This window comes from Camellia sinensis, chromosome 4, assembly GCF_055761805.1.
Source record: "Camellia sinensis isolate YWXY chromosome 4, ASM5576180v1, whole genome shotgun sequence".
NCBI classification, from domain to species: Eukaryota; Viridiplantae; Streptophyta; class Magnoliopsida; order Ericales; family Theaceae; genus Camellia; species Camellia sinensis.
In genome coordinates this window covers 194,031,177-194,057,416 of record NC_138964.1, presented here as the reverse complement: position 1 = coordinate 194,057,416, position 26,240 = coordinate 194,031,177, and the positions used below count along the sequence as shown (strand labels likewise).

At 38.4% G+C, this 26,240-nt stretch overlaps 1 protein-coding gene across 1 annotated transcript; it reads left to right on the top strand.

The window, feature by feature from the left end:
* The first annotated feature begins 7,097 nt into the window (after positions 1–7,097).
* Positions 7,098–8,150, top strand: LOC114283452 (uncharacterized). The gene has a single exon (XM_028226266.2). It carries the CDS (start codon positions 7,555–7,557, stop codon positions 8,107–8,109), a length of 555 nt encoding a protein of 184 aa, XP_028082067.1. The 5' UTR covers positions 7,098–7,554; the 3' UTR covers positions 8,110–8,150.
* Positions 8,151–26,240: the final 18,090 nt, after the last annotated feature.

Sequence of the window (26,240 nt, the reverse complement as noted above, 5' to 3'; positions counted from 1 at the left end):
ACGTTTGTGAACCAGCTGGGACAAGGGCAGATTCATCAATCTATACGGCTCGAGTGCCCCAGCCGTTCCACGAATCGATTCTTGCGTGAAAAATTTATTACGTTTTATTCGGCGTTCGCGGTTCTTGAACTAGCTGGGGCAAGGGCAGATTCATCAATCTATACGGCTCGAGTGCCCCAGCCGTTCCACAAATCGATTCTTACATGCAAAATTTATTACGTTTATTCGGCGTTCTCGGTTCTTGAACCAGTTGGGGCAAGGGCTGATTCATCAATCTATACGGCTCAAGTGCCCTAACCGTTCCACGAATCGATTCTTACATGCAAAATTTATTACGTTTTATTCGGCGTTCTCGATTCATGAACCATCTAGGGCAAGGGCAGATTCATCAATCTATACGGCTCGAGTGCTCCAGCCGTTCCACGAATCGATTTATCTGAGCACTAGTCTTGAATTCATTTTTTTTCTGACTAAATCGGATCCCTAATTTTAATCAGCCGTTAAGTCTGCCGTCTCACGCATGCTTGACATTTTTCCCTAACTGCTGACTCTCCTAACTATACGCTCACATAACAGACAATACGAAAAATAACTTGAGAGTATATAAAATTTTCATTCATAAACTCGGCGCTGGCAGCGAACATTTTACATATGAAAATCCAAAAAAATGTACATTGAATATACTTAATAAAACTAGAATGTCTCCTAGATCAATCCTCGGGATCAGACTCAAGTGGCTCAACGTCCACTTGCTCGTATGGAATTGGCACGGCCGATGTAGCTCCAACGACAACAAGGGCTTTGAGCCACCCATGTTTGAATCCCCGATTTTCGAATTTGGGGACTTCGTCTACGTATTCCTTGAAGGTGGCGCTCTTCCCAGCCTCAAGCGCCGTAGAAACTTCGGATTCAGCTTTTTCCTTGGCCGCCTTCAACTCCTTTAACTCAGCCTCTGCCTTGGCAAGCGCCTCCTTGGCTAACTCAAGCTATTCCTCGCTCGCGTTCGCCCTATCCTCGGCTTCAGATCTGAGCTGGTCAGCAGTTTGAGCCCTTTCCATTTCTGCTTCGGCTCGCGCATTTTCCATAGCGGCCCTCATCGCCTCGAACTCGGCCCTGCTCCTTTCACCTTCAACTTCAGACTTTAAGCGGCCAATTCTTTCGACGGCATCATGTTGTCGGTGGCCTAGTTCGGCTATCCTTCCAGCCGTCTGCAAAACAAACCGGGATCATCACATCAAGAAATATAGTGTGCAAACCAAATCAAATGAGTAGAAAAGAGAATATCGTATACATACCAGAAGGACAGACTGGGCAGCGAACGCTATAAGCTCCAAATCTGGCTCTTCTTGAAAGGTGGCCTTATCAGCTGGCAGTGAAACTGAGGCGGCCAAGCTCAACGCTATGGCCGGATCCTTTATGACAGATGCGTCATTAGAGATTGGCATGTTTTTGATCTTTGGTTGAACAACAAAAGGAACAACCACGTCGGATTCCTCTAAACGAGGCCTTTTGCCAACAAGACTATCCTTCGAGCCTTTGTCTCCCTCGGCATTACGTTTTTCGCCCCGTTCTTTACGAACCAGTTGTTCTTCCGTGACCTGCTGTTCGGCCTCCCTCTCTATCTCATCCAAAACGATTTGAGCCATTTCTTCCGCAGTAACGGGTTGTAAAGATTCAACCGGGGCAGGCTCAGAGCGAGCGGCCTCTGCCTTCTTTCGAGCTGCCATTCGCTCGGTATTTCTCTTTCTCGCCATCTGCGTGAGATTTTCCCCAGCCATGCCTTTAGAAAAATCGCCGGGCAGGTCCCCTAAATCTGTAAAAATGTCTCCGAAAGAAAACTCTATCCGACCCGAAATGGACGGTGAGTTAAGCTGGTTAAGACTGGTAGTTTCAAACGCTGATTTCAGAGCTTCGTCGACCTCTTCGGTCTCGGTAATGAACTCCCTGGTTGATTCGGCGACCACCTCGACTTCCGGCTCTAAGTCTCGCTCTAAATCAAAAGTCTCGAGACCAATCTGTCTCAGGGACTTGAAGCTGGGGAAGATAAGAGCCGCATGGTGTTGTTCGCCAGTTGGGATCGGAATGTTGTCTGCGGCCGACAACGTTGTATAGGTAGGCTCGTACCTCAGAAGAATATGGGCGGTTCTGCCTTGTTTCTGTACGTTTAGACGGCCAAAATACTTTAGCGCAGTCTTAATATCCGAAAATACTACGTCGTCAGCAGCGGTCAGAACCCTCTTCAACTTATTGCTTGCAAAAATGAAGGATTATATTTGGAGAAGAAGACTTACGAGAGGCAAAGGGAACGAAAAGAAGACGGAGAGAAGTTGCAGAAAATACGTCGGAGAAGAAATACCGATAGGCGGTCCAGAAGGTTCAAATATTCGAAAAAGTATGTGTTCGAAGGGACTTAAACTTCAAATCATAATAAATGCGAGAGAAGCACGAATGAGGCGGGAAGGCGTTACAGTGACCGAAAAGCATGTACACGTCCTGACATGCATCGGGAAGAGGATTAATCGCCGAATTTCTATTTTCCCAAATCAGGAACCAAACACGCCGACTAACTGATGCTAGAAGGGTGTTTGGGGGGCAATTGTGGGAGTCGAATTTTAAAGGAGGCATACTTTAACAGACAGGTATTGCCCGGCTCTATCCAGAACCATCAGGATGCCGAATATAAAGGGTAGATGGGCCGAATAGGTACTGAGCTATGGAGCCGAGTAAATATGAACATAATGAGCGAAAAGTGGACATGGCCCCGAGGTCCAGGGAACGAGTATAAATAAAGAAATAGTAGATTGAGAAAGGTATGTGATAATTGTGGTGTTTAACTTAGAATACAAGTAATCTAGAACGAGAGGCTGACTTGTTCGTCGGAGTGCTAATTCCGACACCCCCGACTAAAGTATTTACTTCCTTTCAAGTGCCTATCGATGGATCACGAGCGTCTTCCAAAATCAAAAGAGTATTTTTAAAAACCACTTCCCCACGTATTTGTTTCTCAAAAAGCTTAATTGAAACAATTGATGTGATTGCTGCATTTGACTGCTTTCACCTAAAAATTGAGCAAAGAAGAGACAAAATTTCAATATCACTTGATGATGTAGATATTAAGGTCCCGTTTTAATTAGTATGAATTTGAATTAAAAAAAAAAAAACAAAAAAAAAAAGAACAAAACATAAGTTAATTTTTTTCTCAATATCTCTTGTATTTTTCTTTTCCTTTCTCACAGATCTACCTAGATTTATTTCTGAGTTCATGAAATAAAGTGTTTTATTTATAAGTAAAAATTCATACGAATCTTCCATGTTTATGCTTGAGTGTGTGTGTGTGAGAGAGGCTTGAATTCCTTTTTTTGATAAAGAAGATGTGCATGTCACAGATGTCAAAATTAAAAGCACACACTTTTAGCTTCACGATGACTTTGATTCTGTATGTCACCACCATGTTGTTTATCTATGTGTTTAGTCATCTCATTTCATAAAATAAAAAGGTGTTCTTGTTGTCACTTTCTCGAGAAAAAAACAGTGGCAGAGAAAAATCATAACTAAAGATTGCCCATCGATCAAACAACTCGGTGGGAAAAAAACAAAAGGAAATTGTGATTTGTTCGGGAGGCAATCACAAGTGTGGTTAGCAGAAAACAAAAATAAACTGAAAACATTTTTTAAGGTTAATGAAAAATAAGATTATTTTTAAAAAAATCAGAGTTTAATCTCCTGAGTTTTTAATTTTTAAAATTTAAATATTAATATTTTTATTTGTTTTTAATTTAAATCATTTGTTTATTTTTGTTAAAATTGATATAAAAAAAAAGTATTTTTGCTATTGAATGATCTAAAATACCATTTTTAATTGAGTTTAATGGCTAAAATATATTTTCCCGTTTGTTTTATTTAACGAAAAAAATAGATGATTTAGATTTAAAAAAAAATCAAAATATTAGGGTTTAAAGTTACAAAATTAAAATTTATTTTGTCGTAAAAGTCAAATTCTGAATTTTTTTTAATTTTCTTAATATTTTTTTATTTTTAAGGCACAAAAAAAAAAGAAAAACTAAAATTTTATTAATTCCATCATCACCTCAACCATTCCACTGCCAAAACCACCACCACCACCACCACCACCACCACCCCAAACCACCACCTCTACATCCACCCTGCCGTTTAAAAATTATTTTTTACCAAAATAAATGAAACATTAAAATAATGTGTTATACTTTCTTACATAATTACCCTTTTCAAAAACAGCAACGTAAATGGAACAATGGGGGAGAAAATGGGATTTTGAGCATTCAAAAGGGGGGTTATAAAGTTGGAAAAGGACAAGACAGCCCAACTAAAATAAAAAAACACACACACACAAATAGAACTTTAATCAATGCTCGAGTACTAAACAAGCAACTACAAAAGCAAAACAATAGTGAATGTTTGGTGGTGTTTGTTTCAAATTAAAGGATACCCATCATTTTGGCCCTTACATCAAGGATAGGAAAATTCCTCTCAACTACTATATGATATGATGATATAATAATAATTGAAATGTGATGTATTCACCATTTTTTTTTTATAATAGATTGTTTAGGTAAGTTTTTGCATACTTGAGTTAATTTTGAAAGTCTGAAGTTAACAATTAGGTAAATTTTATATGGTTCCTTGGAGTAAGTTGAACTTGAGAACATGAATTTTGTTCTTAAACTTTTTCTGCTCGATCAACTCTTTGAGATTTACATACCATAATTTAAATCCTTAAATTTACTTGCAAAACTAAACAAATTAATATTTTTAAGACAAAATTTTAGGAATAAACTCACTTTTCAGGGACGAAATATCTTAATTGTCAAAGTGTCGTTGTTGAATTTCATAGCAACCAAATTTGAAATTTATTAATGAATTATTATTTGTTTGGAATTGAAATTCGTATAAAAAAGTAAACTTTTTGGCAAAAAATTATTTTGTCCTTAAAAATGCGTTTATTAGTGACATTTTCAAAATATTGTTGTTAAAGATTTTTTTTATTTTTGAAAATTTTTTGGTACACCCTCCCTTGATGAGTCACATAACAGCTAGAATTAGCCTCCTAATATTTTTCACAATAAAATTTTCACTTTTAAAGATGAAAAAATTTAGTTCCTAATATCTTGTAGTGTAATGATATGACAAGAGAGTGAACCTTATATAGTTGAGTTTGTGATAAATTAAAAATTGATACATAACCTATCATGTCACTGTAGATAAAATTAAATGAGGTCTCCATCTTTTTCCTAATAATAATGTTAAGATAATTATTTTTTATCATATTTTATTTAGCTTATTGTTTGTTAATATTGTAAGAATTTAATGGGTTGTCTCACCACCCGTTATGTTACTAATACTGTATTGATACATAAAATAATAAAAAAATGTGATAAAAAAAATTTAGATTAGCATTACAAAAATATAAAATTTTTATTTAGAATTATGTGGCAACTATAGTTCCTCTCATTTTAAAATCAAAAGCTCATGAAAATTACTTGTATTTTTAAAATATCATTGCTACATTATTTTTGTGATACATTCTATATAAAAATATTGTTTGTAAATCATGTTTTGAAAATTTATCATCATAAAATTATTTGGTAATTAGATGTGTGACAGATAAAGAGATTATTTGATGGTCTCGGAGTAATAATGCTCCACACCATTCATTACATGAAGTGTCATGTTCTCTCTTCAAAATCAACACCAAAATATTAAGATCTATTTTTTTAATCACTAACAATTAATTTAGAGCGCCACATGCACTTGGAGATGACTTCTATCCATTCTAGTATCCTCCATGTTGATTCACACTTCATTTTGTAGTCTCCACATTGGACTCACAATGATAATTCAAATTATTCATTTCGTAAATCACACAGTAAAGACCGTTTGTGTAAAAATTAGTTCAATCAAATATCGATAAATAAATGAATAAATCACATTTTATTTTGTAAAATAAAAAATTTATGTTTAAACTCATATATAGTTGCTGTCTATTTTTAAATTTAAAATATAATTTAGTCATATATCTAATAATATCTAATTAAATTAAAATTTTACATAATTTATCTTTACTACTAGAACTATGAATCCATAATATAATTTGGAGAAATTTCATGTAAAATTTTCAAAATTTAATTACATATTCATAAAATCCTTTATGATTTTACTTTTTAATATTTACAAAATCTATTACTAATTTGAAAATATATTTCTATAATTACACTAAAATGAAATTACTCCTATAATTTTCGTATGGACCAATTTGTTTAAGGGTGGACACGGAAAACTAGACCGTGATTTTGCCTCATATTAAAAGGGATGAAGCAGTCGTACAAATGGGTTTCAACTTTGATCTTAAAAGTGCTTTTCGCTTACTTTAATAACTAAACATAAACATAAGTAATTACAAAAGGTGCCAAAATGAATGATTAAGGTTAGCCATCCATCCCCCCCTCCCTTCTATTTCTTCGTATAAAAAAAAATGAATTTTTTATGTGATGATTTTTACTTTTGAAGTTTTGTTTTTCGTATTTTCCAAAAATAAAGATGATCAAAATTTTGAAAACTTATCATTCTTGTATTGTTTATTTTGGTGTAAAAATAAAATTTTAAAATCACTTTAAAATTATTTTTTATAAGTGATTTTAAGGAGAAAAAAAACACAAATTTAATTTTAAGAAATAATTTATTAAACAAGTTTTTCATATCATTTTGTTGATCAGAGTTTACACTATTATTTGTAACGTTGCAATGATGATAATAACTTGTAGTCACATATTGAATAAGATATTGCTTTTTGCACTAGGATCTTAAGGGCCTAATGTTGTTTTTATTAGTGATTGTTAATGTAAATGTAAATTACTACTACACACTCCACCAAACCTACCTCCACCACTCACTCCTATCACCTACTACACTCCACCAAACCTACCTCCACCACTCACTCCTATCACCTACTACACTCCACCAAACCTACCTCCACCACTCACTCCTCACCTACTCTCCCAAAACCTCTCCTATATAATACATCCTTGTAATAATCAATATATAACAATCTTGTAATATATCAATCAAAATATCAATAATAATATACATCTCAATTTATTCTTACATGGTATCAGAGCTAGGTTAGGAACCTAGTATTTTCGTTCCACCGGCGGGCGGCAATCTCGCCTTGGCCGCCCGCCGGACAAACCCAAATTTTCTAATTCTCTTTCTCCTTCCTCAACAAACTGATTCATCACCCAACCCGTGAATCAACGGTCCAGATTCACACAAACCTCTTGTTACTTCTCCCCACGCAGATCGCCACGTGTCCCGCCGGCACATCGGATCTCGTTGATCCCGCCGCCGCCGCCGCCGCTGCAGCCTAGAGAGATTTTGAAACCTAGAGAGAGAGAGATCAGTGAAGAAGGCAGAGAAATCGTGAGTCAGATCTCGATTGGCTCCATCACCGTCGACTTCCTCACCTGCATTGGCTCTGCAATGCTCCGCTGTTCACCACTGCTCGGTGGTGGATAGATAGATATGAGCAAACCACGGCACAAACCACCATCTGGCCGTACAAACCTCGCATCATGCATCGTCGCCACAATCTTCTTGATCTTCGTAATCATCATCATCCTTATCGTGTTCTTCACCGTATTCAAACCCAGAGACCCCCAAATCTCCGTCAACGCCGTCCAACTCCCCACCTTCTCCCTCGCTAACAGCACCGTCAACTTCACGTTCTCCCAATACGTCTCCGTCAAGAACCCCAACAGAGCTGTGTTCACCCACTACGCCAGCACACTACAGTTACTGTACTCCGGCAGCCAAATCGGCTTCATGTTCATACCCGCCGGCAAGATCGACGCCAACTTGAAAGTCAGAGCTCGTATGCACTCTTGCATAGAAGGTGTTCGGCGCCCAGGCACAACGCTAGCCACCGCCGTTTTCGCTACCTCTCCACTGTCGCCTCCGATGTTGCTCCTTGGCGGATCGACAGATCTCAGATGTCAAACCCCCAAACTCTTTCTTTTCTCTCAGCTCTCTCTGGTCCCTTTTAATCAGACCTATGCACATGGTCCCTTTTTGTTTTAATTAACCCACCGCCCAACCTCCTTTAATCAGACCTATGCACATGGTCCTTTTTTTTTTTTTAATCAACCCACCGCCCAACCTTCTTTAATCAGACCTACGCACATGGTCTCTTTTATATATATATATATATATCTATATATCTAATTCATTTTATCATGCACATACTCCCCCCACATATATTCTCTGTTTTCTTTTCCTATTTTATTGTATTCTTATTTTTTATTCAAAAAAAAAAAAAAAAAAAAAAAAAAAAAAAACAAAAAACAAACAGCAGACGAAGAAGAACTGCAACCACACTTATTTTATTCATATCAGGGATTCACCCCGCTCACCATTCTCCACCAAAAAAAAAAAAAAAAAAAAAAAAAAAACAACAACAACAACAACAACACCACAACCACACCCACAGTGGGATTTTTTTTCTTCTCTACTCTGCCGCCGGTCTTTTCTTCTTGCTTCCGTCCTGGGCGGCCCTTGCCGGTGTTGCCTCCGTGTTTCCCACTCCACTGGGCACGGTCACTCCACCATACTCCTCTACTGCAGCATATGGCGGACCTCCAAATCGGAACATCACGGTGGCCTTCCGCTTCAGCTCCTTGTTTTCTGCCCTTAGCACGCTCATCTCTGCTCGCGCATCCTTATACATGCGTTGGAGCAGAGCCAGCTGGGAGTTTAACTGCTGCACCTCATTTGTCCTACTCTGTAGCCGGTGCGACAGATTTGTGACCGCCGTCATGGACTCCACACATGCCTTCAACGTATACTGATTGGCCTCCACATCCGACTGCACCGCCATTTTTTGCTCCACCGACTGCATCGGAAAGTTCAACGGAGCAAACCCAGTGGTGTTTAGTTGAGGTTCACGGGACACCGCACCAGTTCTCTCTCCTGTGGACTCGTTGAGATCGGGAAAGAGGGTAAGCAGCCCACGGGAAGACGAGGCCATTTTCTGGGCAACCGAGTATTACAGACTATCTCTCGCAACAGAGTGTTCCAGACTCTCTCTCTTAGCACAACGAAGAGTTTTTCAGAGAAATTCGCAGGTTTTTTGTCTCAGCTTCTGCCTCGGCCTCAGGCTCTGTCTTGGTTAAATAGCCGGGGCAGCCACGCGCATCGCGCGCCTCTGACGCCCGACAAACGGGCACGCCAGCCCAGGCCCTCACGTGCCTCGCCATCATATCTGGCACGCCTTTTGATGCATCAGGCACGCCTTTTGATGGCACGCCTTTTGAGGGTGCGGGCACACCTTTTGAGGGCACGACTTTTGAGGGCTCGATCTCTACATCCATGTATATTTTTTGGGCAGCCTATATACACACTCATACAGTGTCTTCTACACCGGTCAGCTTTATCAATCCCTTTGTTTCAACCTCAAATAGGTTTCTATCTTCACACCTATTTGAGTTTGAGGGGGGGTTATACCAGTATCATGTATAAGTCACTCATGGCGCACTCCCTAAGTCGCCCCCTTGGTACACCACCACAACATTCTACATCGGTCCGACATGACCCCATAAACTGTCTGCTACAACGGTCTGACACAACCACACCGTGTCTGCTACAACGGTCCGACATGACCCCGTAAACTGTCCTGCTACATCGGTCCGACATGACCCCGTAAACTGTCTTCTACAACGGTCCGACATGACCCCGTAAACTGTCCTGCTACAACGGTCCGACATGACCCCGTAAACTGTCTTCTACATCGGTCCGACATGACCCCGTAAACTGTCTTCTACAACGGTCCGACATGACCCCGTAAACTGTCTTCTACACCGGTCCGACATGACCCCATAAACTGTCCCGACATTGATTCCGGTCAGCTTCTACATCGGTCCGACATGACCCCATAAACTGTCTTCTCCAACGGTCCGACATGACCCCGTAAACTGTCCTGCTACAACGGTCCGACATGACCCCATAAACTGTCTTCTACATCGGTCTGACACGACCACACAGTGTCTGCTACAACGGTCCGACATGACCCCGTAAACTGTCTGCTACAACGGTCTGACACGACCATACCGTGTCTCCTATCCTGTTTTGTTTTTTATTTATCAGTTTATTTTTCTGTTTTGTGACTCTCTCCAAACTCAAGTTGGCTAGTACCTATCCTCCTTGAGTTTGAGGGGGGCTGTTAATGTAAATGTAAATTACTACTACACACTCCACCAAACCTACCTCCACCACTCACTCCTATCACCTACTACACTCCACCAAACCTACCTCCACCACTCACTCCTATCACCTACTACACTCCACCAAACCTACCTCCACCACTCACTCCTCACCTACTCTCCCAAAACCTCTCCTATATAATACATCCTTGTAATAATCAATATATAACAATCTTGTAATATATCAATCAAAATATCAATAATAATATACATCTCAATTTATTCTTACAGTGATTAATTAATCACTTATGTCTCTGTAGCTTGCTTGACCAAGATATTCAGCTATGTTAAAGCGTTCATGCCAAAAAAAAAAAAAAAATTCCAAATTTGAGGTAAAGGGTGGAGTTCACATGTGTGGGCTCATATGTGACTACCACCTCCTTGTTTAAATATGTGTTTGATTATATTGAAAAAATTGTATTACTAAATTTTTTAGTAGTTATCAGGCATAAGAAGCATAATTAGCAATGTTAATAAGGTGTTATGCCTTGAAGAGTTTTACTTGCAACTTTTGCAAATTTATCTTGGTTTGAGAATTAATTTTTTAAATAATTTTTTAACTAAAATATGAAATGAAATAAATTAAAATATTTAAAAATAAATAAATAGAATAGGCAACCTGAGTTTATTCCATTATAAGTTATCCATATCCAAAATTTGGAGTACCATTCTGTCAAATTGTTTAAATATTTGTATAGTCGTATGCAATTTATGAGTGTTATTCCAACCTAACATGATGATTGCTAACAGTCAATTCTACGTGCCCCATGTAGTAGGAGAAGAGTTATAATGACCCACTTTTCTTCTGACACAAGGATAAAATGTCAAATCAAAAAAATAAAATAAAGGAAAAACAAAGCGAAAAAAAGAGAAGAGAAAATGAGGGGGAGAGAGGTCAAAACTATTGGTGGATCCAAGAGAGACGAAAGGGATACATGCAAACAAGGAACAAGGATTGGTGGAATTTGACACGCTGTTTTATCCCCCAATGGAATCCCACAATAGGCATGGTTGGTTCATTTTCTTTTACAAATTATAAAAAAATAAAATTTTTAAAGAATAATGTTAAAGATTCTATATATTTTATTAAATGTTTTACTAAATATTTTATACGGGTGTAAGATTTATATAGTGTGGGTCTCATATTTATGTGAGACATTTGATAAAACATTTATACTGTGTTTGGTTGGGGGATTTGGGGAGGAATTTAGAAAGGGAAAGGGAAAAGGTGTGTGAAATTATGTGAAATATAGGCATGTTTTATTCACATTTTACCTACCTTTTTCATTTTTCGTTCCAAATCTCTTCTCAAATCCTCCAACCAAACTATTAGTAAAACATTTGAGATTCTTAATATTTTTCAACTCTAAAAGCATATTTTCTCATGCTTCAATTTTTTTAAAAATTATTTGAATTATTTTTATTTCATAAATTATAAATAAAAATTATTTCAAATACTCTAACATAAATTTTTAAAATTAAAATTATAAATAACTTTATAAACTACACCAAACATGAACGAAATCCATGAGATTAGTTTGACTTACTAATGAAAATATTTTTTATCGATCATATTTAAGTCATGTTTGTTTGGGATTAAATATGATCAATAAAAAAGAATGTTTGTTTGCTTTGAAAGATTAAATTACAAGAAATATGGAATAATTAATTCTGCAAGCTCTACACAATTTTCTATAAGATTGTTGGATGAAATTATATGTGCCATTAGATTATTTAGTTAGAGCGATATAAAAAATGAGATATGATTTGAATCATTATTTGTGATAATTAAAGGATAGAAAGAAGATAATTTGGAGGGGGAGACTATCTACATCAAAGGAAGAGTAGAATTTAATAGCCCCACATATGGGGTGAATAATTGGAAAAGGGTCCCTGCTGTGTTTAAAGCACAGCAGTGACTGTGGTGTTTCCGTTTTAAGTGTAATATAAATTTATTTTTATGATATAAATCGTTCATTTTATAGGATTTGTTGAATACTTCATACCTACAAAAAATTATATTAATCGGATATCAATAACTATATGATCGAATAACATATTGTTTATGCTATTTTTCAAAAGAAAAACTTATTATTTATTTTTTTGGTTATTGATCATATAATTGTTGATATCCGATTAATATGATTTTTGGTAGGCATGAAATACTTAACAAATCCTACACAATAAACGGTTTGGATCATAAAAATAAGGCCATAATATACCTCAAACGGAGGTACCACAGCCACTGCTGTGCTTTGAGCACAGCAGTGACCCCTTATCCGAATAATTGAGACTGAACTACAAGTCCGAATAAACAAATATCCAAATGGAAGGGATGATCGTACAAAATTTGAGCGGTTAATCCCATCTGTCTCCTAATCTAATTCAAATCGTCTCTAATGATTCCAAACAAACATAATCTTCAACTAATATCTATCCCTTTATGAATTTTATAAATAGAAGAAAGATGAAACTAAAAGAAATATAGGCAAGAGAGAGAAAGAGCGGACATAATAGTTAATTTAGTGGTTCATATAATTGTTCTTTGGGATAACGAAAAAGTCAGAAATTTAGAATCGAAGATAGTAAGAGATCAGAAATTCAAATTTCGAGTTGATAAAGTTCTAATTCTTTTGATATAATTTAACTTACTAATATATTAACATCTTATTTTCTACATGAAAAAAAAAAAGAAAAAAAAAAGAAGCAAATCTAAAAATAGGCGAGAGAGAAAGGATTTGAATGAGGACATGAGAAATGATGAGAGGGCTTTTGAAGAGGGGATTCCTTTCATGTCGAAGGACATGTTTTGCCCTGATAGTGCTCTCATTGTCCTATCTATTTCAAAAGCACTCCCTTTTCCATTGGCGGAGTAGAAATTGTCCGAAGTGGCCAACTTATATGTATTTAAATTATCAAAAATATTAGAAATATAAAATTTTTATCAAATATTTTGTATGGGTGTGGAATCCACATGAGACCCACATAATGTGAGTCTCACACTCATATGAGACATTTGATAGAAATTTTAATAAAACTTTTAGAGTCTCTAACATTACTCTTAAATTATTTTATTATTAGTGAAGTCATTGTATATAAATCATATTAAAATATCTAGTTTTATACACATCAATTTTAAAATTTTCATTAAATTTGCAAATAAAAATTTATTTAAAGAAAATATTAAGATTGACACATAAAATAAAATGCATCAAAAAAGCGTTATATAGATAGTTTTCCACATTACACAAAATAAAAAAAGATTAAAAAAGAAATACATAAATTCTATTTTCAAATTTGTAAAAAAAAAAAATTCATTATGTCTATGTGAAATGTAAAGCTCTATACTTTTGACTTTTCAATTTTTCTTTTTCAATAATCTTATATGATATGTTATTACTATATTATTTTGATATTTATTTATTTATTTTTGAGCCACATGATAAGATGATGATAAGTTAGTAAAATTATACTTACATTGTTACAGCAGATCGACACAATATTAATTCGAAACTAAGACTTCGCCTCAGTAACACATAAGTGCCCTTATAACTATTTAAATTACAACCTGAGTTTATTTTAATAGATTTAGCTGCTTATATTTATATTAATATAATGCTGCAATCACATAATAAACAACATAGAATAAGATATTCTAGTCATCCAAACATTATTACTCCTTTCTATCCCAAAACATTTTTTGTTCCACGATTAGTTGTATAGAAATTAACAATAATGTTAGAATGATTAGATTTTCTTTTAATTTTTTTGTACATCATCTTATGTGTGGATTTTATACGTCCCACCACCATCACTCATATTTATTCTCATTGCCAATATTGACATATGAAATAATAAATAAAATTTAATAAAGAAATAATAATTATAAAGTATTATTATGGTATTATTGAGAGAATATATATTAACATAAAAAAAAAATTATGAGATCCACATCTTGATTGATGGACAGTTGGTGTTTTTACATACCAAAATATCAGTCCAGTAAATTTACATGAAAAAATAAGTTAGGATTTTTGGCCCTTTGGGAGGCTCTCATTTTAGTACCCTCTTGTTTTATGAAAAATACAAATATATATAGTGATATACTTTAACGGCTTCCTTGTTTTTAAAGTATGGAAAGTTAGGCTTCACTGGCATTGATAATGCTAATATTCTAAACAATTGCCGATAAAAAAAAATATTCTAATCAATTTCTAATAGTAACATGCTATCTATTATTATGCCATGAGATTATTGGTCTCCAACTTTATCTTTATTAACATTGTTCCCTCATTATCTAAGAAAATTATTAGGTACTTCTGGAGGACAATGTGATGTTAATTAGATGATACTCTCAACAAATGATGAATCACAACATACATACATAGATAGGGTTGTCAGAACCAAATTACTCTAATTTGATTCATGTTCGGCTTGTTTTATTAAAAAAAAAATAAAAATTCAAACATATTTTAAAATTTATTAAATTATCAAATCAAGCTTGAACAAACCTCCTGCGCAACTCAATAAATTTATTTGAACTATAAAAATCAAACTACTCAAACTCGACTCATGTTTGATTTATTAAAAACTCATTCAAGATTGACTCGTTATGTAAAGTCAAATTTAAATACATTTTGAAACTCATTAAGTTTTCAAGTCAAGTTTAAATAATTTAATAATTAGTTCGTTTACCGTCTTATAGATTTAAGATTTTTGAAATATGAAGTTTTGGTCCAAGGGCAAAATTGTAAAAAGACAAATCAAAACGAGGAACACGTTTAAATGGACCTCTCACCAAATTGGTGGCTGTTGTGTGGGTCGCCGAGTTGTTGATTAGGTCCTAAGATGTGATTAAGCTACGCTCAAGGTACTACTACTAACCTTATTATATATGGAAATAACTATTTCATATATGTTTTGTGTTTTTATAAATAAATAAAAAAAATGTTGTTTATCACTTGATGTATTTCGCTGATTATTAATCATGAAAATTAAGTACTTTTTTACCTTTCAAGTAACAAAAATAAACACCTACGGGTAAATTAGAAATGCTTTTATGTAAAAAGGTTATCCAATTATTGGTGTAAAGATAATGCAAATAATAATAATAATATAATGAAATGAAAAACAATTATAAGGACTTTTGATAAAGTGGTCCTAGCATTGAAACAAACCCTCCCCCCCAAATATATATATTAGTTTGGGGCTGATCGTGCGTTGCACGATCACAGCGCCAGTGGTGAATTTAGCGTTTGATTAAGGCCGAAATGTACATCATTGAGGCCGTTAATTAGAATCTTTTAACTTCACTTGCTGGTCGAACTTTATATTTTATGTGTGTTGAGTGTCAATCAGGTTGTACATCGTTGGAGCATAAAATGAGCAAAAAGACAGAATTTGGGCAGAGTTGACTTTCCCGCACGTGCGTTGACTTTTTCCGCACGTGCGTTGACTTTTCCGCACGTGCGTTGACTTTTTCTGGGAAAGTCAAACCGACGTTTTAAACCTGTTTGGACGAGATTGGAAGCATAAAAAGACAAGAAAAAGACTGGATTAGGGTTCTGAAATTGTTTTGACCTAAAGAGGGAGGCTAGGGTTTGCAAAAAGAGGAAGAAACAAGAAGCTTCAAAGATGTCTCCCATGGTTGTTCCTTCTCCTTCTACCTCATTCCACTTCTCCATGAGTGGCTAGTCTTCTTTTCTAGGGTTTTGATGAAACCCTAACCATGTAATGATGTAGTTTTCTTTTTTGATTTTATATTATGTAAAGGTTTGAACCATTGTATGGAGTTTTAGAAATTCTTTATATATAATTTTCATTATCTTTTCAAATATTTGACTTTCTGTGATTGTTGAATATTATCCATACATGAGTTTTCTATTCCTTCACATTCAAGGTATGGGACGAACCATGCTACGAGGAACGAGTCGTGTCACTACCCTAGTTTAGAGTGAACGATTCGTATTACTTGAGATGGTTCGTGCTCGTACATTGAATGTGATGATCTTCTTGTTAAATGGTTTGAGCTTGTAGTTGTGAAGCATTAATTCGTTCAAACTATAGCATAATTAATTTCAATTGGAAACACTAATTATGTGGTTGGTGGTGAATTCTCTACCCTAGGATTTTTCCCCAATTTAGTAAATCCAATTTCATTTATTATTGATAATTTAATTACTTAGTTTAATTTATTTATTATTAAATTAGGTTATGATCATTCAATCTTTTTATCAAAATTAATTTAGGAACTTAACAATTAAATTAGTTTAATTTCACAATAGTCCCTGTGGATCGATACCTGGACTTGCCATTATTCTGATAGAATTTGGTATAGTTTAGTATTTAATTTTGGTGTGTTCAACGACCCATCAAATTTTGGCGCCGTTACCGGAGACTTCTGGCGAAATTAGTTAATTTAAAGTTACATTCTTATTTTAATTTTTAGTTTAGGATTTTATGCTTTTGGTGTTGCTAAGTGTGCAGAGTGTTTGAAATTGGAGCTATCACTGAAGTGCAAGCGGAGCGCATCCGAGTTTTTTTTTTTAAAAAAAAAAAAAACCGCAGTGCTAAAGTGAGTAAACAGAAGCAAACACTCACAAGCAAAGCACCAAAGTGCTAAAACAGAAGTCAAAGCTCAAACAGAGGTTGGGGACAACGTTTACACGTCAACCATCCGTAAGACGAGTAAAGCGTTTTCGTTAAACCGCTGTGAGTATTTCTTCCTTTGGTATTTTGCTTTCATACTTAGTGCACAGAGTCGGAACTTGTTGTGTGTGTTTGGGTAGTGTATGCACGGGCGTCGTTCTTGTCGCCCTAAATTGTGGAGTTTGGACCTTGAACTAGAAAGGACCCTTAGGAGACTTAGGACCTCTGCCCGTATTCCTAGGCTTGAATATTCATACATTGAGCCATTAGAGATGGCAGATCCTAATATCTCGAATGAAGCCAACCGGACACTTAAGGATTATTTTACACCCACTGCATATACATCACCATCATGCATCCAATTGCCCAAAACCACTGCTGCTCATTATGAGATTAAGTCCAGCACCATACAAATGCTCCCATCATTCCATGGACTAACTCATGATGACCCTTATAAGCATTTGAATGAATTTCTGGAAATTTGCTCGACAGTAAGGATCCAGAATTTCACAAATGAGGCCTTAATGTTGTGATTGTTTCCATTCTCGTTAAAGGATAAAGGCAAACACTGGCTAAATTCTTTACCTGCTAATTCAATCACAACTTAGGACCAATTACAGCAACGGTTCTTGGAGAAGTATTTTCCCATAGGTAAAACCAACCAACTTAGGCGAGCCATCACAAACTTTGCTCAAATGGATGGCGAGCAATTCCATGAGACTTGGGAAAGACTTCGAGACCTTCTCCAACAGTGTCCCCACCACCATGTGCCTAATTGGCAACTTGTTCAAACATTTTATTATGGCTTAACTGAGCCACACCGCCAAATGGTGGATTCGTCCTGTGGTGGGACATTTATGTCTAAAAATGATGCCGAGACATGGCAATTGTTTGAGAACCTAAGTGATAATTCCCTTCACCATGCCTCCGCAGCCCGGCAAGTCCGGTAACCCATGGTTGGAGCCCCGAAAAGAGGGGGCATTTATGAGGTCGAGCAAAACCTAGAGTTAGCCCAACAAGTAGAGGCATTGTCCCGCAAGATGGACCAATTGTTAGCTACGGGACATGCTCCTACCCAACATGATCAGCCTCAATTTCACGAGGCATGTGTTATTTGTGCGAGCCCTGCTCATGACTTGAGTGAGTGCCCTTCAGCATCACAATTTCCGGAGTTAGTCCAAGAGCATATGAATGCGGCTCAAGGATTCTCCAACCCGGGTAATAACCCATACTCCAACACATATAATTCGGGATGGAGAAATCACCCTAATTTCTCATGGAGGCCCCCTTCACAAGGCACTTCTTACAATCCTCCACCACCAAGGCAGAATTTCAATAATTTTGCCAACCAATCATCTTACCGACCACCGCAACCGTATAGACCCCCACAACCATACCGTCAACCACAACCCCCGCATGTCCCTCAGGGCAACTCTGCCTTTGAGACTCAGGTGTTGGAAGTTCTTTCAGAACTTAAGGGGTTAGCACCGATAGTTCACTCCCACACTCACTCTATTGCCAAGATAGAGACCCAATTGGGTCAAATGGCTAACAACATGAATCGGAGAGAGGAGGGAAAATTACCAAGTCAAACTGTGGCTAACCTTAAGGGACAATACGGGGCAGAGAGTTCGGGTGGGAATGGTAAGCAACATGAGCAAGTGTAGGCGGTGGTTGCTCTAAGAAGTGGTCGGGAGTTAGAGCCTCAATCTGTTGCATCTGATGTAACTAGAGTTAGGAAGGGTGACCACGGTGGTTCACCAAGTGAAAGCAAGGGTGAGGGGGAAACACTTAAGAGGGATGAGTTAGTCCCTAGCACTCCATATGTGCCTAAGGCACCCTTTCCCCAGTGCCTTGATACACCGTCCCCTTTTAATAAGAAGGCGGCATCTATGGAGGCAAGATGGAGGTCTTTAAACAGGTAAAAATCAACCTTCCCCTGTTGGAGGCGATTAAGCAAGTACCATCATATGCCAAATTTTTGAAGGACCTTTGTACGCAAGAGCGTAAATCTAGGACACATGTGTCCCAAAAGGTCCTACTCACGGAGCAAGTAAGCTCCATCTTGTTGAATGACACACCTCCTAAGCTTAAGGACCCAGGTGCCCCAGCCATTGCATGCATTATAGGGGACCACTTCATTGATAGGGCCTTATTGGATTTAGGGGCTAGGATTAATTTGTTGCCGTACTCTGTGTACGAGGAATTTGGGCTTGGCGAGTTGAAGCCCACGACTGTTACTCTTCAGTTGGCTGACCGGTTCCTCAAAGTGCCACGTGGCATGATTGAGGATGTGCTAGTTAAGGTTGATAGGTTCTACTTCCCTGTTGACTTTTTGGTATTAGATATGGAATAGGTAGCCAGTTCGAGGAAACAAATCCCGGTGATTTTGGGTCGACCTTTCTTGGCTACGGCCAATGCATGCATTAATTGTCGAATCGGGGTTATGGAAGTTTCATTTGGTAACATGCAAGTGAAACTTAATGTTTTCCAAGCATCACAACAACCTCATGAGAGAGAGGAGTGCTTATTAGTGGATGTTGTGGATGAGATTGTTGAGGAGGCTTTGCCCTCCATTCTTGTAGAGGACCCTTTGGAGGCTTGTCTAGCTCATTTTGGGTTTGAAAATTTTGATATAGATGGGTCAATTGAGGAGGTGAATGTCTTGCTTAATTCTTCTTCTACACCGGATTTTCCTCCATGGAAAGCCCGGTTTGAGTCACTTCCTCCTCTGTCGAGAGAGCCTGCCACACCTTCTTTGGTCACACCACCTATACTTGAGTTGAAGCCACTTCCGGCCACACTCAAGTATGCATTTTTAGGGCCCCAAGATACTTTACCGGTCATCATTGCATCTGACTTGACTGCAGCGCAGGAGAGTCAGTTAATGAGTGTTCTCGTGGCACATCGGAGTGCTATAGGGTGGTCAGTGGCTGATTTGAAAGGAATAGATCCCTCCGTGTGCATGCATTATATACACCTAGAGGAGGACACCAAACCTTCTCGCGAAATGCAACGGAGGCTGAATCCTAACATGAAAGAGGTGGTGAAGAAGGAGGTTTTGAAATTGTTGGATGCGGGTATTATATACCCTATCTCAGATAGCAAGTGGGTGAGTCCCACACAAGTAGTGCCCCAGAAATCGGGCATCACTGTTGTTGAGAATGAAGGAGGAGAGTTAGTACCCACACGGACCACTACTGGGTGGCGAGTGTGCATTGATTATAGGAGACTAAATTCCTCGACTAGGAAGGACCATTTTCCCTTACCTTTCATTGACCAAATCCTAGAGCGGTTAGCGGAGCAGGGTTTCTATTGTTTTCTTGATGGCTATTCGGGGTATAATCAAGTCCCGGTGTACCCCGCTGACCAGGAAAAAACCACATTCACATGCCCTTTTGGCACTTTTGCTTACAGGCGCATGCCCTTTGGGCTGTGTAATGCACCGACGACTTTTCAACGGTGTATGATGGCTATTTTCTCCGACATGGTGGAGAAATTCTTAGAGGTTTTTATGGATGACTTTTCGGTGTTTGGACCGTCTTTTGAGGAATGCCTTAGGAACTTAACTAGAGTGTTAGAACGATGTACTGAGGCAAACCTAATCTTGAGTTGGGAAAAGAGCCATTTTATGGTTCGTGAGGGTATAGTGTTGGGACACATTGTGTCCCCTCGAGGTATAGAAGTTGACAAGGCTAAGGTCGACATCATTGCAGGCCTTCCTCCACCCAATTCTGTGCGTCAAATTAGGTCTTTCCTAGGGCACGCAGGTTTTTACCGTAGGTTCATCAAAGATTTTAGTAAGATATCACGTCCTTTGTGTAGTTTACTGGTTAAGGACACGCCTTTTGTCTTTGATGAAGCATGCTTAAAGGCATTCGAAACACTAAGAATGGCCTTGACTACCGCCCCAATCATGAAATCACCAGATTGGTCTCTTCCCTTTGAAATCATGTGTGATGCCTCCGATTATGCTGTCGGGGCTGTGTTGGGCCAAAGGGTCAATAAGGCACCATTTGCTATATATTATGCTAGTCGCACTCTCTCGGATGCTCAATTGAACTACACTACTACCAAGAAAGAGTTGCTAGCTGTGGTCTTTGCCTTAGACAAATTTCGGTCTTATCTCCTAGGTTCCAAGGTCATAGTCTTCACTGATCATGCCGCTTTGCGGTATTTACTATCTAAGAAAGAGACCAAACCTAGGTTGATTAGATGGATTTTGTTGCTTCAGGAATTTGATTTAGAGATCCGTGATAAGAAAGGATCTGAGAATGTGGTGGCGGATCATCTCTCCCGAATCGTCGTTGAGTATAATAGTGACCCTCTTATTTTGCATGATTCGTTTTCGGACGAACAACTTTTTGAGCTGTCACAAGCGAGCCCCCCGTGGTTTGCACATATTGTGAATTACTTGGCCATTGGGCAAACTCCGCAGAATTGGTCTAAGCAAGACAAAGACCGATTCTTTTCACAGGTCAAGTATTACTTTTGGGAGGATCCGGAGTTGTTTAAATATTGCTCCGACCAAGTGATCCGACGGTGTGTGCCGGAGAGTGAGGTGCATAGCATTCTTACATTTTGTCATTCTTTTGCATGTGGCGGTCATTTTAGTGGGCATAAAACGGCTGCCAAGATTTTACAAAGCGGGTTTTATTGGCCCACAATTTTTAAAGATGCCCATCAATTTTGTAGAACTTGTTTGCGCTGTCAGCAAATGGGTTCGATGTCTCGGCGTGACATGATGCCAATGTCCCCTATTCTTGTGGTAGAAATATTTGATGTTTGGGGAATTGATTTTATGGGCCCTTTCCCGTCGTCATTCGGGTTTGAGTACATTCTCTTGGCAGTAGATTATGTGTCTAAGTGGGTGGAGGCAATAGCTACCTGAACAAACGATCATAGAGTGGTAATCAAATTTTTGCATGAAAATATCTTTAGTCGTTTTGGGTTTCCTAGAGCCATAATAAGTGATCAGGGTACACATTTTTGTAACCGGTTATTTGAGTCGGTAGTTAAGAAATACTCCATCACCCATAAAGTTGGCACTCCATACCACCCTCAAACTAGTGGCCAAGTAGAAGTCTCGAATAGGGAGGTAAAACACATAATTGAGAAAACGGTGAGACCGGATAGGAAAGATTGGTCACAACGGTTAATTGATGCATTATGGGCTTACCGCACTGCTTATAAGACACCCATTGGGATGTCACCAAATAGGGCAGTGTTTGGCAAAGCTTGTCATCTCCCGGTTGAACTTGAGCATCGAGCATTGTGGGCCATAAAGAAGTTTAACTTCGATATGGCCGCGACTGGGCTCAATCGGAAATTGCAACTCAATGAGCTGGAGGAAATCCGGAATGATGCATATAAGAGTTCGAGAGTTTTTAAAGCTCGGACTAAGGAATTCCATGACAAGCACATTAATAGAAAATCTTTTGAACCCGACCAAAAAGTGTGGCTTTTTAATTCAAAATTGAGACTCTTTCCGGGTAAGCTAAGATCAAGATGGGATGGTCCCTTTGAGGTTGTTAAGGCATTTAGTCATGGCGCCGTTGAGGTGCGGGATCCAAAAACTGGCCACACTTTCAAAGTGAATGGCCAAAGATTGAAACCATATATAGAGGGGATTGGGAATGGGGATATGATTGAGTCTATTGCCTTGATGGACCTATTTTACTATGATTGATAAATTGATTTCTTGTTCTCTTTTCTTTCCCTTCTATGCTATTTTGTTTTTCTGTGTTCTCGTTATGCTTTACTTGTGTCTAGGAGACTTTAAATCCTCTAAAGGTGTAATTCCTTTGGTGTTTGCCGTGCCCGAATGGCATCTGACGGTCTGGTATAGCCACCTAACTGTGTTTGTAGTGAGTTCCTAGGAGACCAACTGAGACGGTGGAAACTAGAGTTCGAATGGCAAAGCCTAGAACACAAAGGTTTGGGATTTCCGAGACTAAAGTCTGGTTTAAATGCCCAGAGGTGTGGAGATTGCTTCAAAATTACCTCGGCTTGAACTCTGTATGACAGCCCCATAGATTGAGGTAGCTTTATGCGCCTCGATTCTGGATACCAAATCAACCTAGTCTGTCACCCTGTTGGAGAATAGGGAAAGTTACAAATATAGTTAGGGAGAAAAGTAGTACCCGTGGTTTTCACGTGAAGATCATACCTTTAGTGGGCATTCCGTATTTCTTTTGTGCCATATTTATTTCGGATGTCAATTGAAGATAGAAATGCTTTGTTTTGATTAAAAAAAAAAAAAATTAACTTCCCGCACGTGCGGAACTGTTCACGCACGTGTGGAAACACTTGAGCAAACAAAAGTTGCCCCTGCTTAATAAGCAGGTGCGGTGGGAAGAACTTTGACCAAGCCGCACGTGCGGCTTGACTCCCGCACGTGCGGGACGCCGATTTATAAAAAACAAAAAAAAACAAAAAAAAATGCGGAGTTGAAATCGCTGCACGTGCGGCTTGGGCCCCGCACGTGCGGGAAAATTCGGAAACATCAGGCTTGCATTCTGCTAAATATGCAGGTGCGGGAGGATGTGCGTTGACCAGCCGCACGTGCGGCTTGACTCCCGCACTGCGGGACGAAGAAAAATTAAAAAAAAAAAGAAAAAAAAAGGAGAAGCTCGGGGGATGGAATCGCCGCACGTGCGGCCCTTACTCCCGCACGTGCGGGGCTGGGAAATTTCCAAAAAAAAAAAAAAAAAAAAAAACCAAACCACCTTATCTACTCACTCTCTCCCAATCACTCTCAGATCTCTATCTCTATCTCTCTCTTATCCCCACAAACCCATCTTCTTCTTTTTATTCTTCTTCTTCTTCCCTTTTCTTCTTCTTTCTTCTTCCTCACCACCATCATCTCACCGCCGGCACCACTTCCCTCTCCGTCCGGCGAAACTCCGGCGACCACCATTTTTTCCGGCGAACCTCCATTCTTTTTCTCTCTTTCTCCACTTTTTCAAGGTAAATTTTTCTTTTTCTTCTTTTCTTTCTTTTGCATAGATTTGTGAAAGTAGAAATTATTTTGTAAAGTTTTTGATTTATTTATTTATTTATTTATTTTATCTAGATCTAGTGTATAAAAAAAAAAAAAAGAAAGACGAAAACCAGACTCAAGCTCGGCTAAGGAGAAAGATGAGGCCGCACGTGCGGCTTGACTCCAGCACGTGCGCAGAAAAAAAAAAAAAAAAAACCTTATAAATATTGGTACTAACACTAATCCTAATTTAGTTTTTTTTATTTGTTATATTTATTTAGTTTAAATTGCTTCGTAGTGATTTTGGTTAAGTTAATTAGTTAGTGAAATTTGGTTTTATTTTTATACTTGTGTAGTTAATGATTTTATTTTTATCTTAATCTATGATGTCATTGTTCATATATTTACTAAATAGTTTAATTTTTATTTTATTTTGTTTTTTGAAGTTTTATTTAATTTTCTTCTCTTCACTTAAATAAATAAATAAATACATAAATAAACATGTTTAGTTTTGGTTGTTTAATTCTATACTTTAGTCTATTTTGTAGTTTAGTTATTTTATAGTCTAGTTTAGTTTAGTTTATTTTATAATTTAGTTAATTTAATTTAATGACATTTTACTTCATTTATTTAATTAATTTCGTTTTTACAAAAAAAAAAAAAAAAAAAAAAACAAGTGGGAATTGCATGTGGTACATTAATGGGCAAATTTGTTCTTTCATAATTTAGTTGATTCTCCTGCTGGTTTTACGGGTATCTATATTTCTTGTTGGTGTGTGCAGGATATGAGTCGTCGTGTCACTGCTCGGGCCTTCAAAAAGGCCAGGGGTGCCTCTTCTTCGGCGCCACCACCACCATCCTCGCCACCACCACCAGGAGACTTGCCCCGGCCGGAGTGGGCTTCACGGCCTCTTCACAAGCTCACACAGTTCAACCTGCCATTTTTTCAGCAGGACGAGGACACTACTTGGGCGGTTGAGCAGCTCCGACTCCGGCAACAGTTGGGCATTTGTGGTGTGACAGCGCCCACTTATCCTCGTCTGGTGCGCCTATTCTACCAGAACCTGCATGAGACACCCACTACGGTTGGATTGCTCTCTGACATTGATGGTTATGTTGTTCACATCACCTCGGCCATGATTGCCACAGTGTTAGAGTTTTTCGCCAAACCGGAATATCAGCCTTTCCCGGAAGTTGAGGATCGCCAACCCATACATCGCCTCATCCAGCAATATTTCCCGGGAGCCCACGGCGACAACAGTTTCACTTGCCTGCGGCGGAGCAAGCTACCTAGCCGCTTGCTTTTCCTTGATTCTGTGGTCCATAAGAATGTCCTTCCACTTGGGCATCGAGCTGAGCGCCGTTTGGAGTTTGTGCGGATTTTACACGGGTATCAGCTTGGCTATCAGGTCCCGCTAGAGGATTTCATTTTGCTGCATTTGCAGAAATTTCTACGTGAGGCAGTTCGGCCTACTCCTATGCAGAACCTGACTTGGCCACTACCATTCGCCGATTTGTTGACCCTTGTGTTTGCGCTGAACCACCTCCCCATTGCTGAGGATGGGGAGATTGATAGAGGATATCCGACATTCGGCCAACGAGAATGGCAGCACAGCATATCTCGCATCCCGCAGCCGGTAGGTACCCCAGTTGATGAGGCCCAGGACCCCGTCCATGACCACCCAGCTCATCCTGTTCCCCCTGTGCCTCCCCACGGGGACCCACTCTACATGACTCGCGAGGAGTACTTACAGCTTCAGCACTCTGTCGATCAGGTCCATCATACTCTTCGTGATCACCACCAGAGTCTCTTGGAGTTGCGCACGGATTTTCAGGCTTATCGCGACTATTCTCAGGCGCGTTTCGATCAGCTCCACGCTGACAACCTCGCAATCCAGCAACAGGGTCAGGATAACGCCTTCGAGACGCGCGCTTTGATGCAAGCCTTGTTTGCCCAACATTTCCCACCACCACCACCACCACCGGCTTCTCCCTAGTACCCGCATGTATCTTGCTTTGTCTCTTTTATTTTTATTTTTATTTTCCTTTATCTTTTCAAAAAAAAAAACAAAAAAAACAAAAAAAAAGTGAAGTGTGTATATGTTACTCTCTGCCTGCCTGGATGTGCACCTACATTTCTGGTAATTTTCTCTCATTTTTCTTTACTTTTCCATTGAGGACAATGTCATATTCAAGTTGGGGGATGAGGATTATATTTTATTTTGTGCATTCCTATTTGGCTCATAATTCATGCTTATACCTGTTTCACTTGACTGCATTACTTCACCTGATGTGACTTTTTGCTAGTAGGGTGATGATATTTG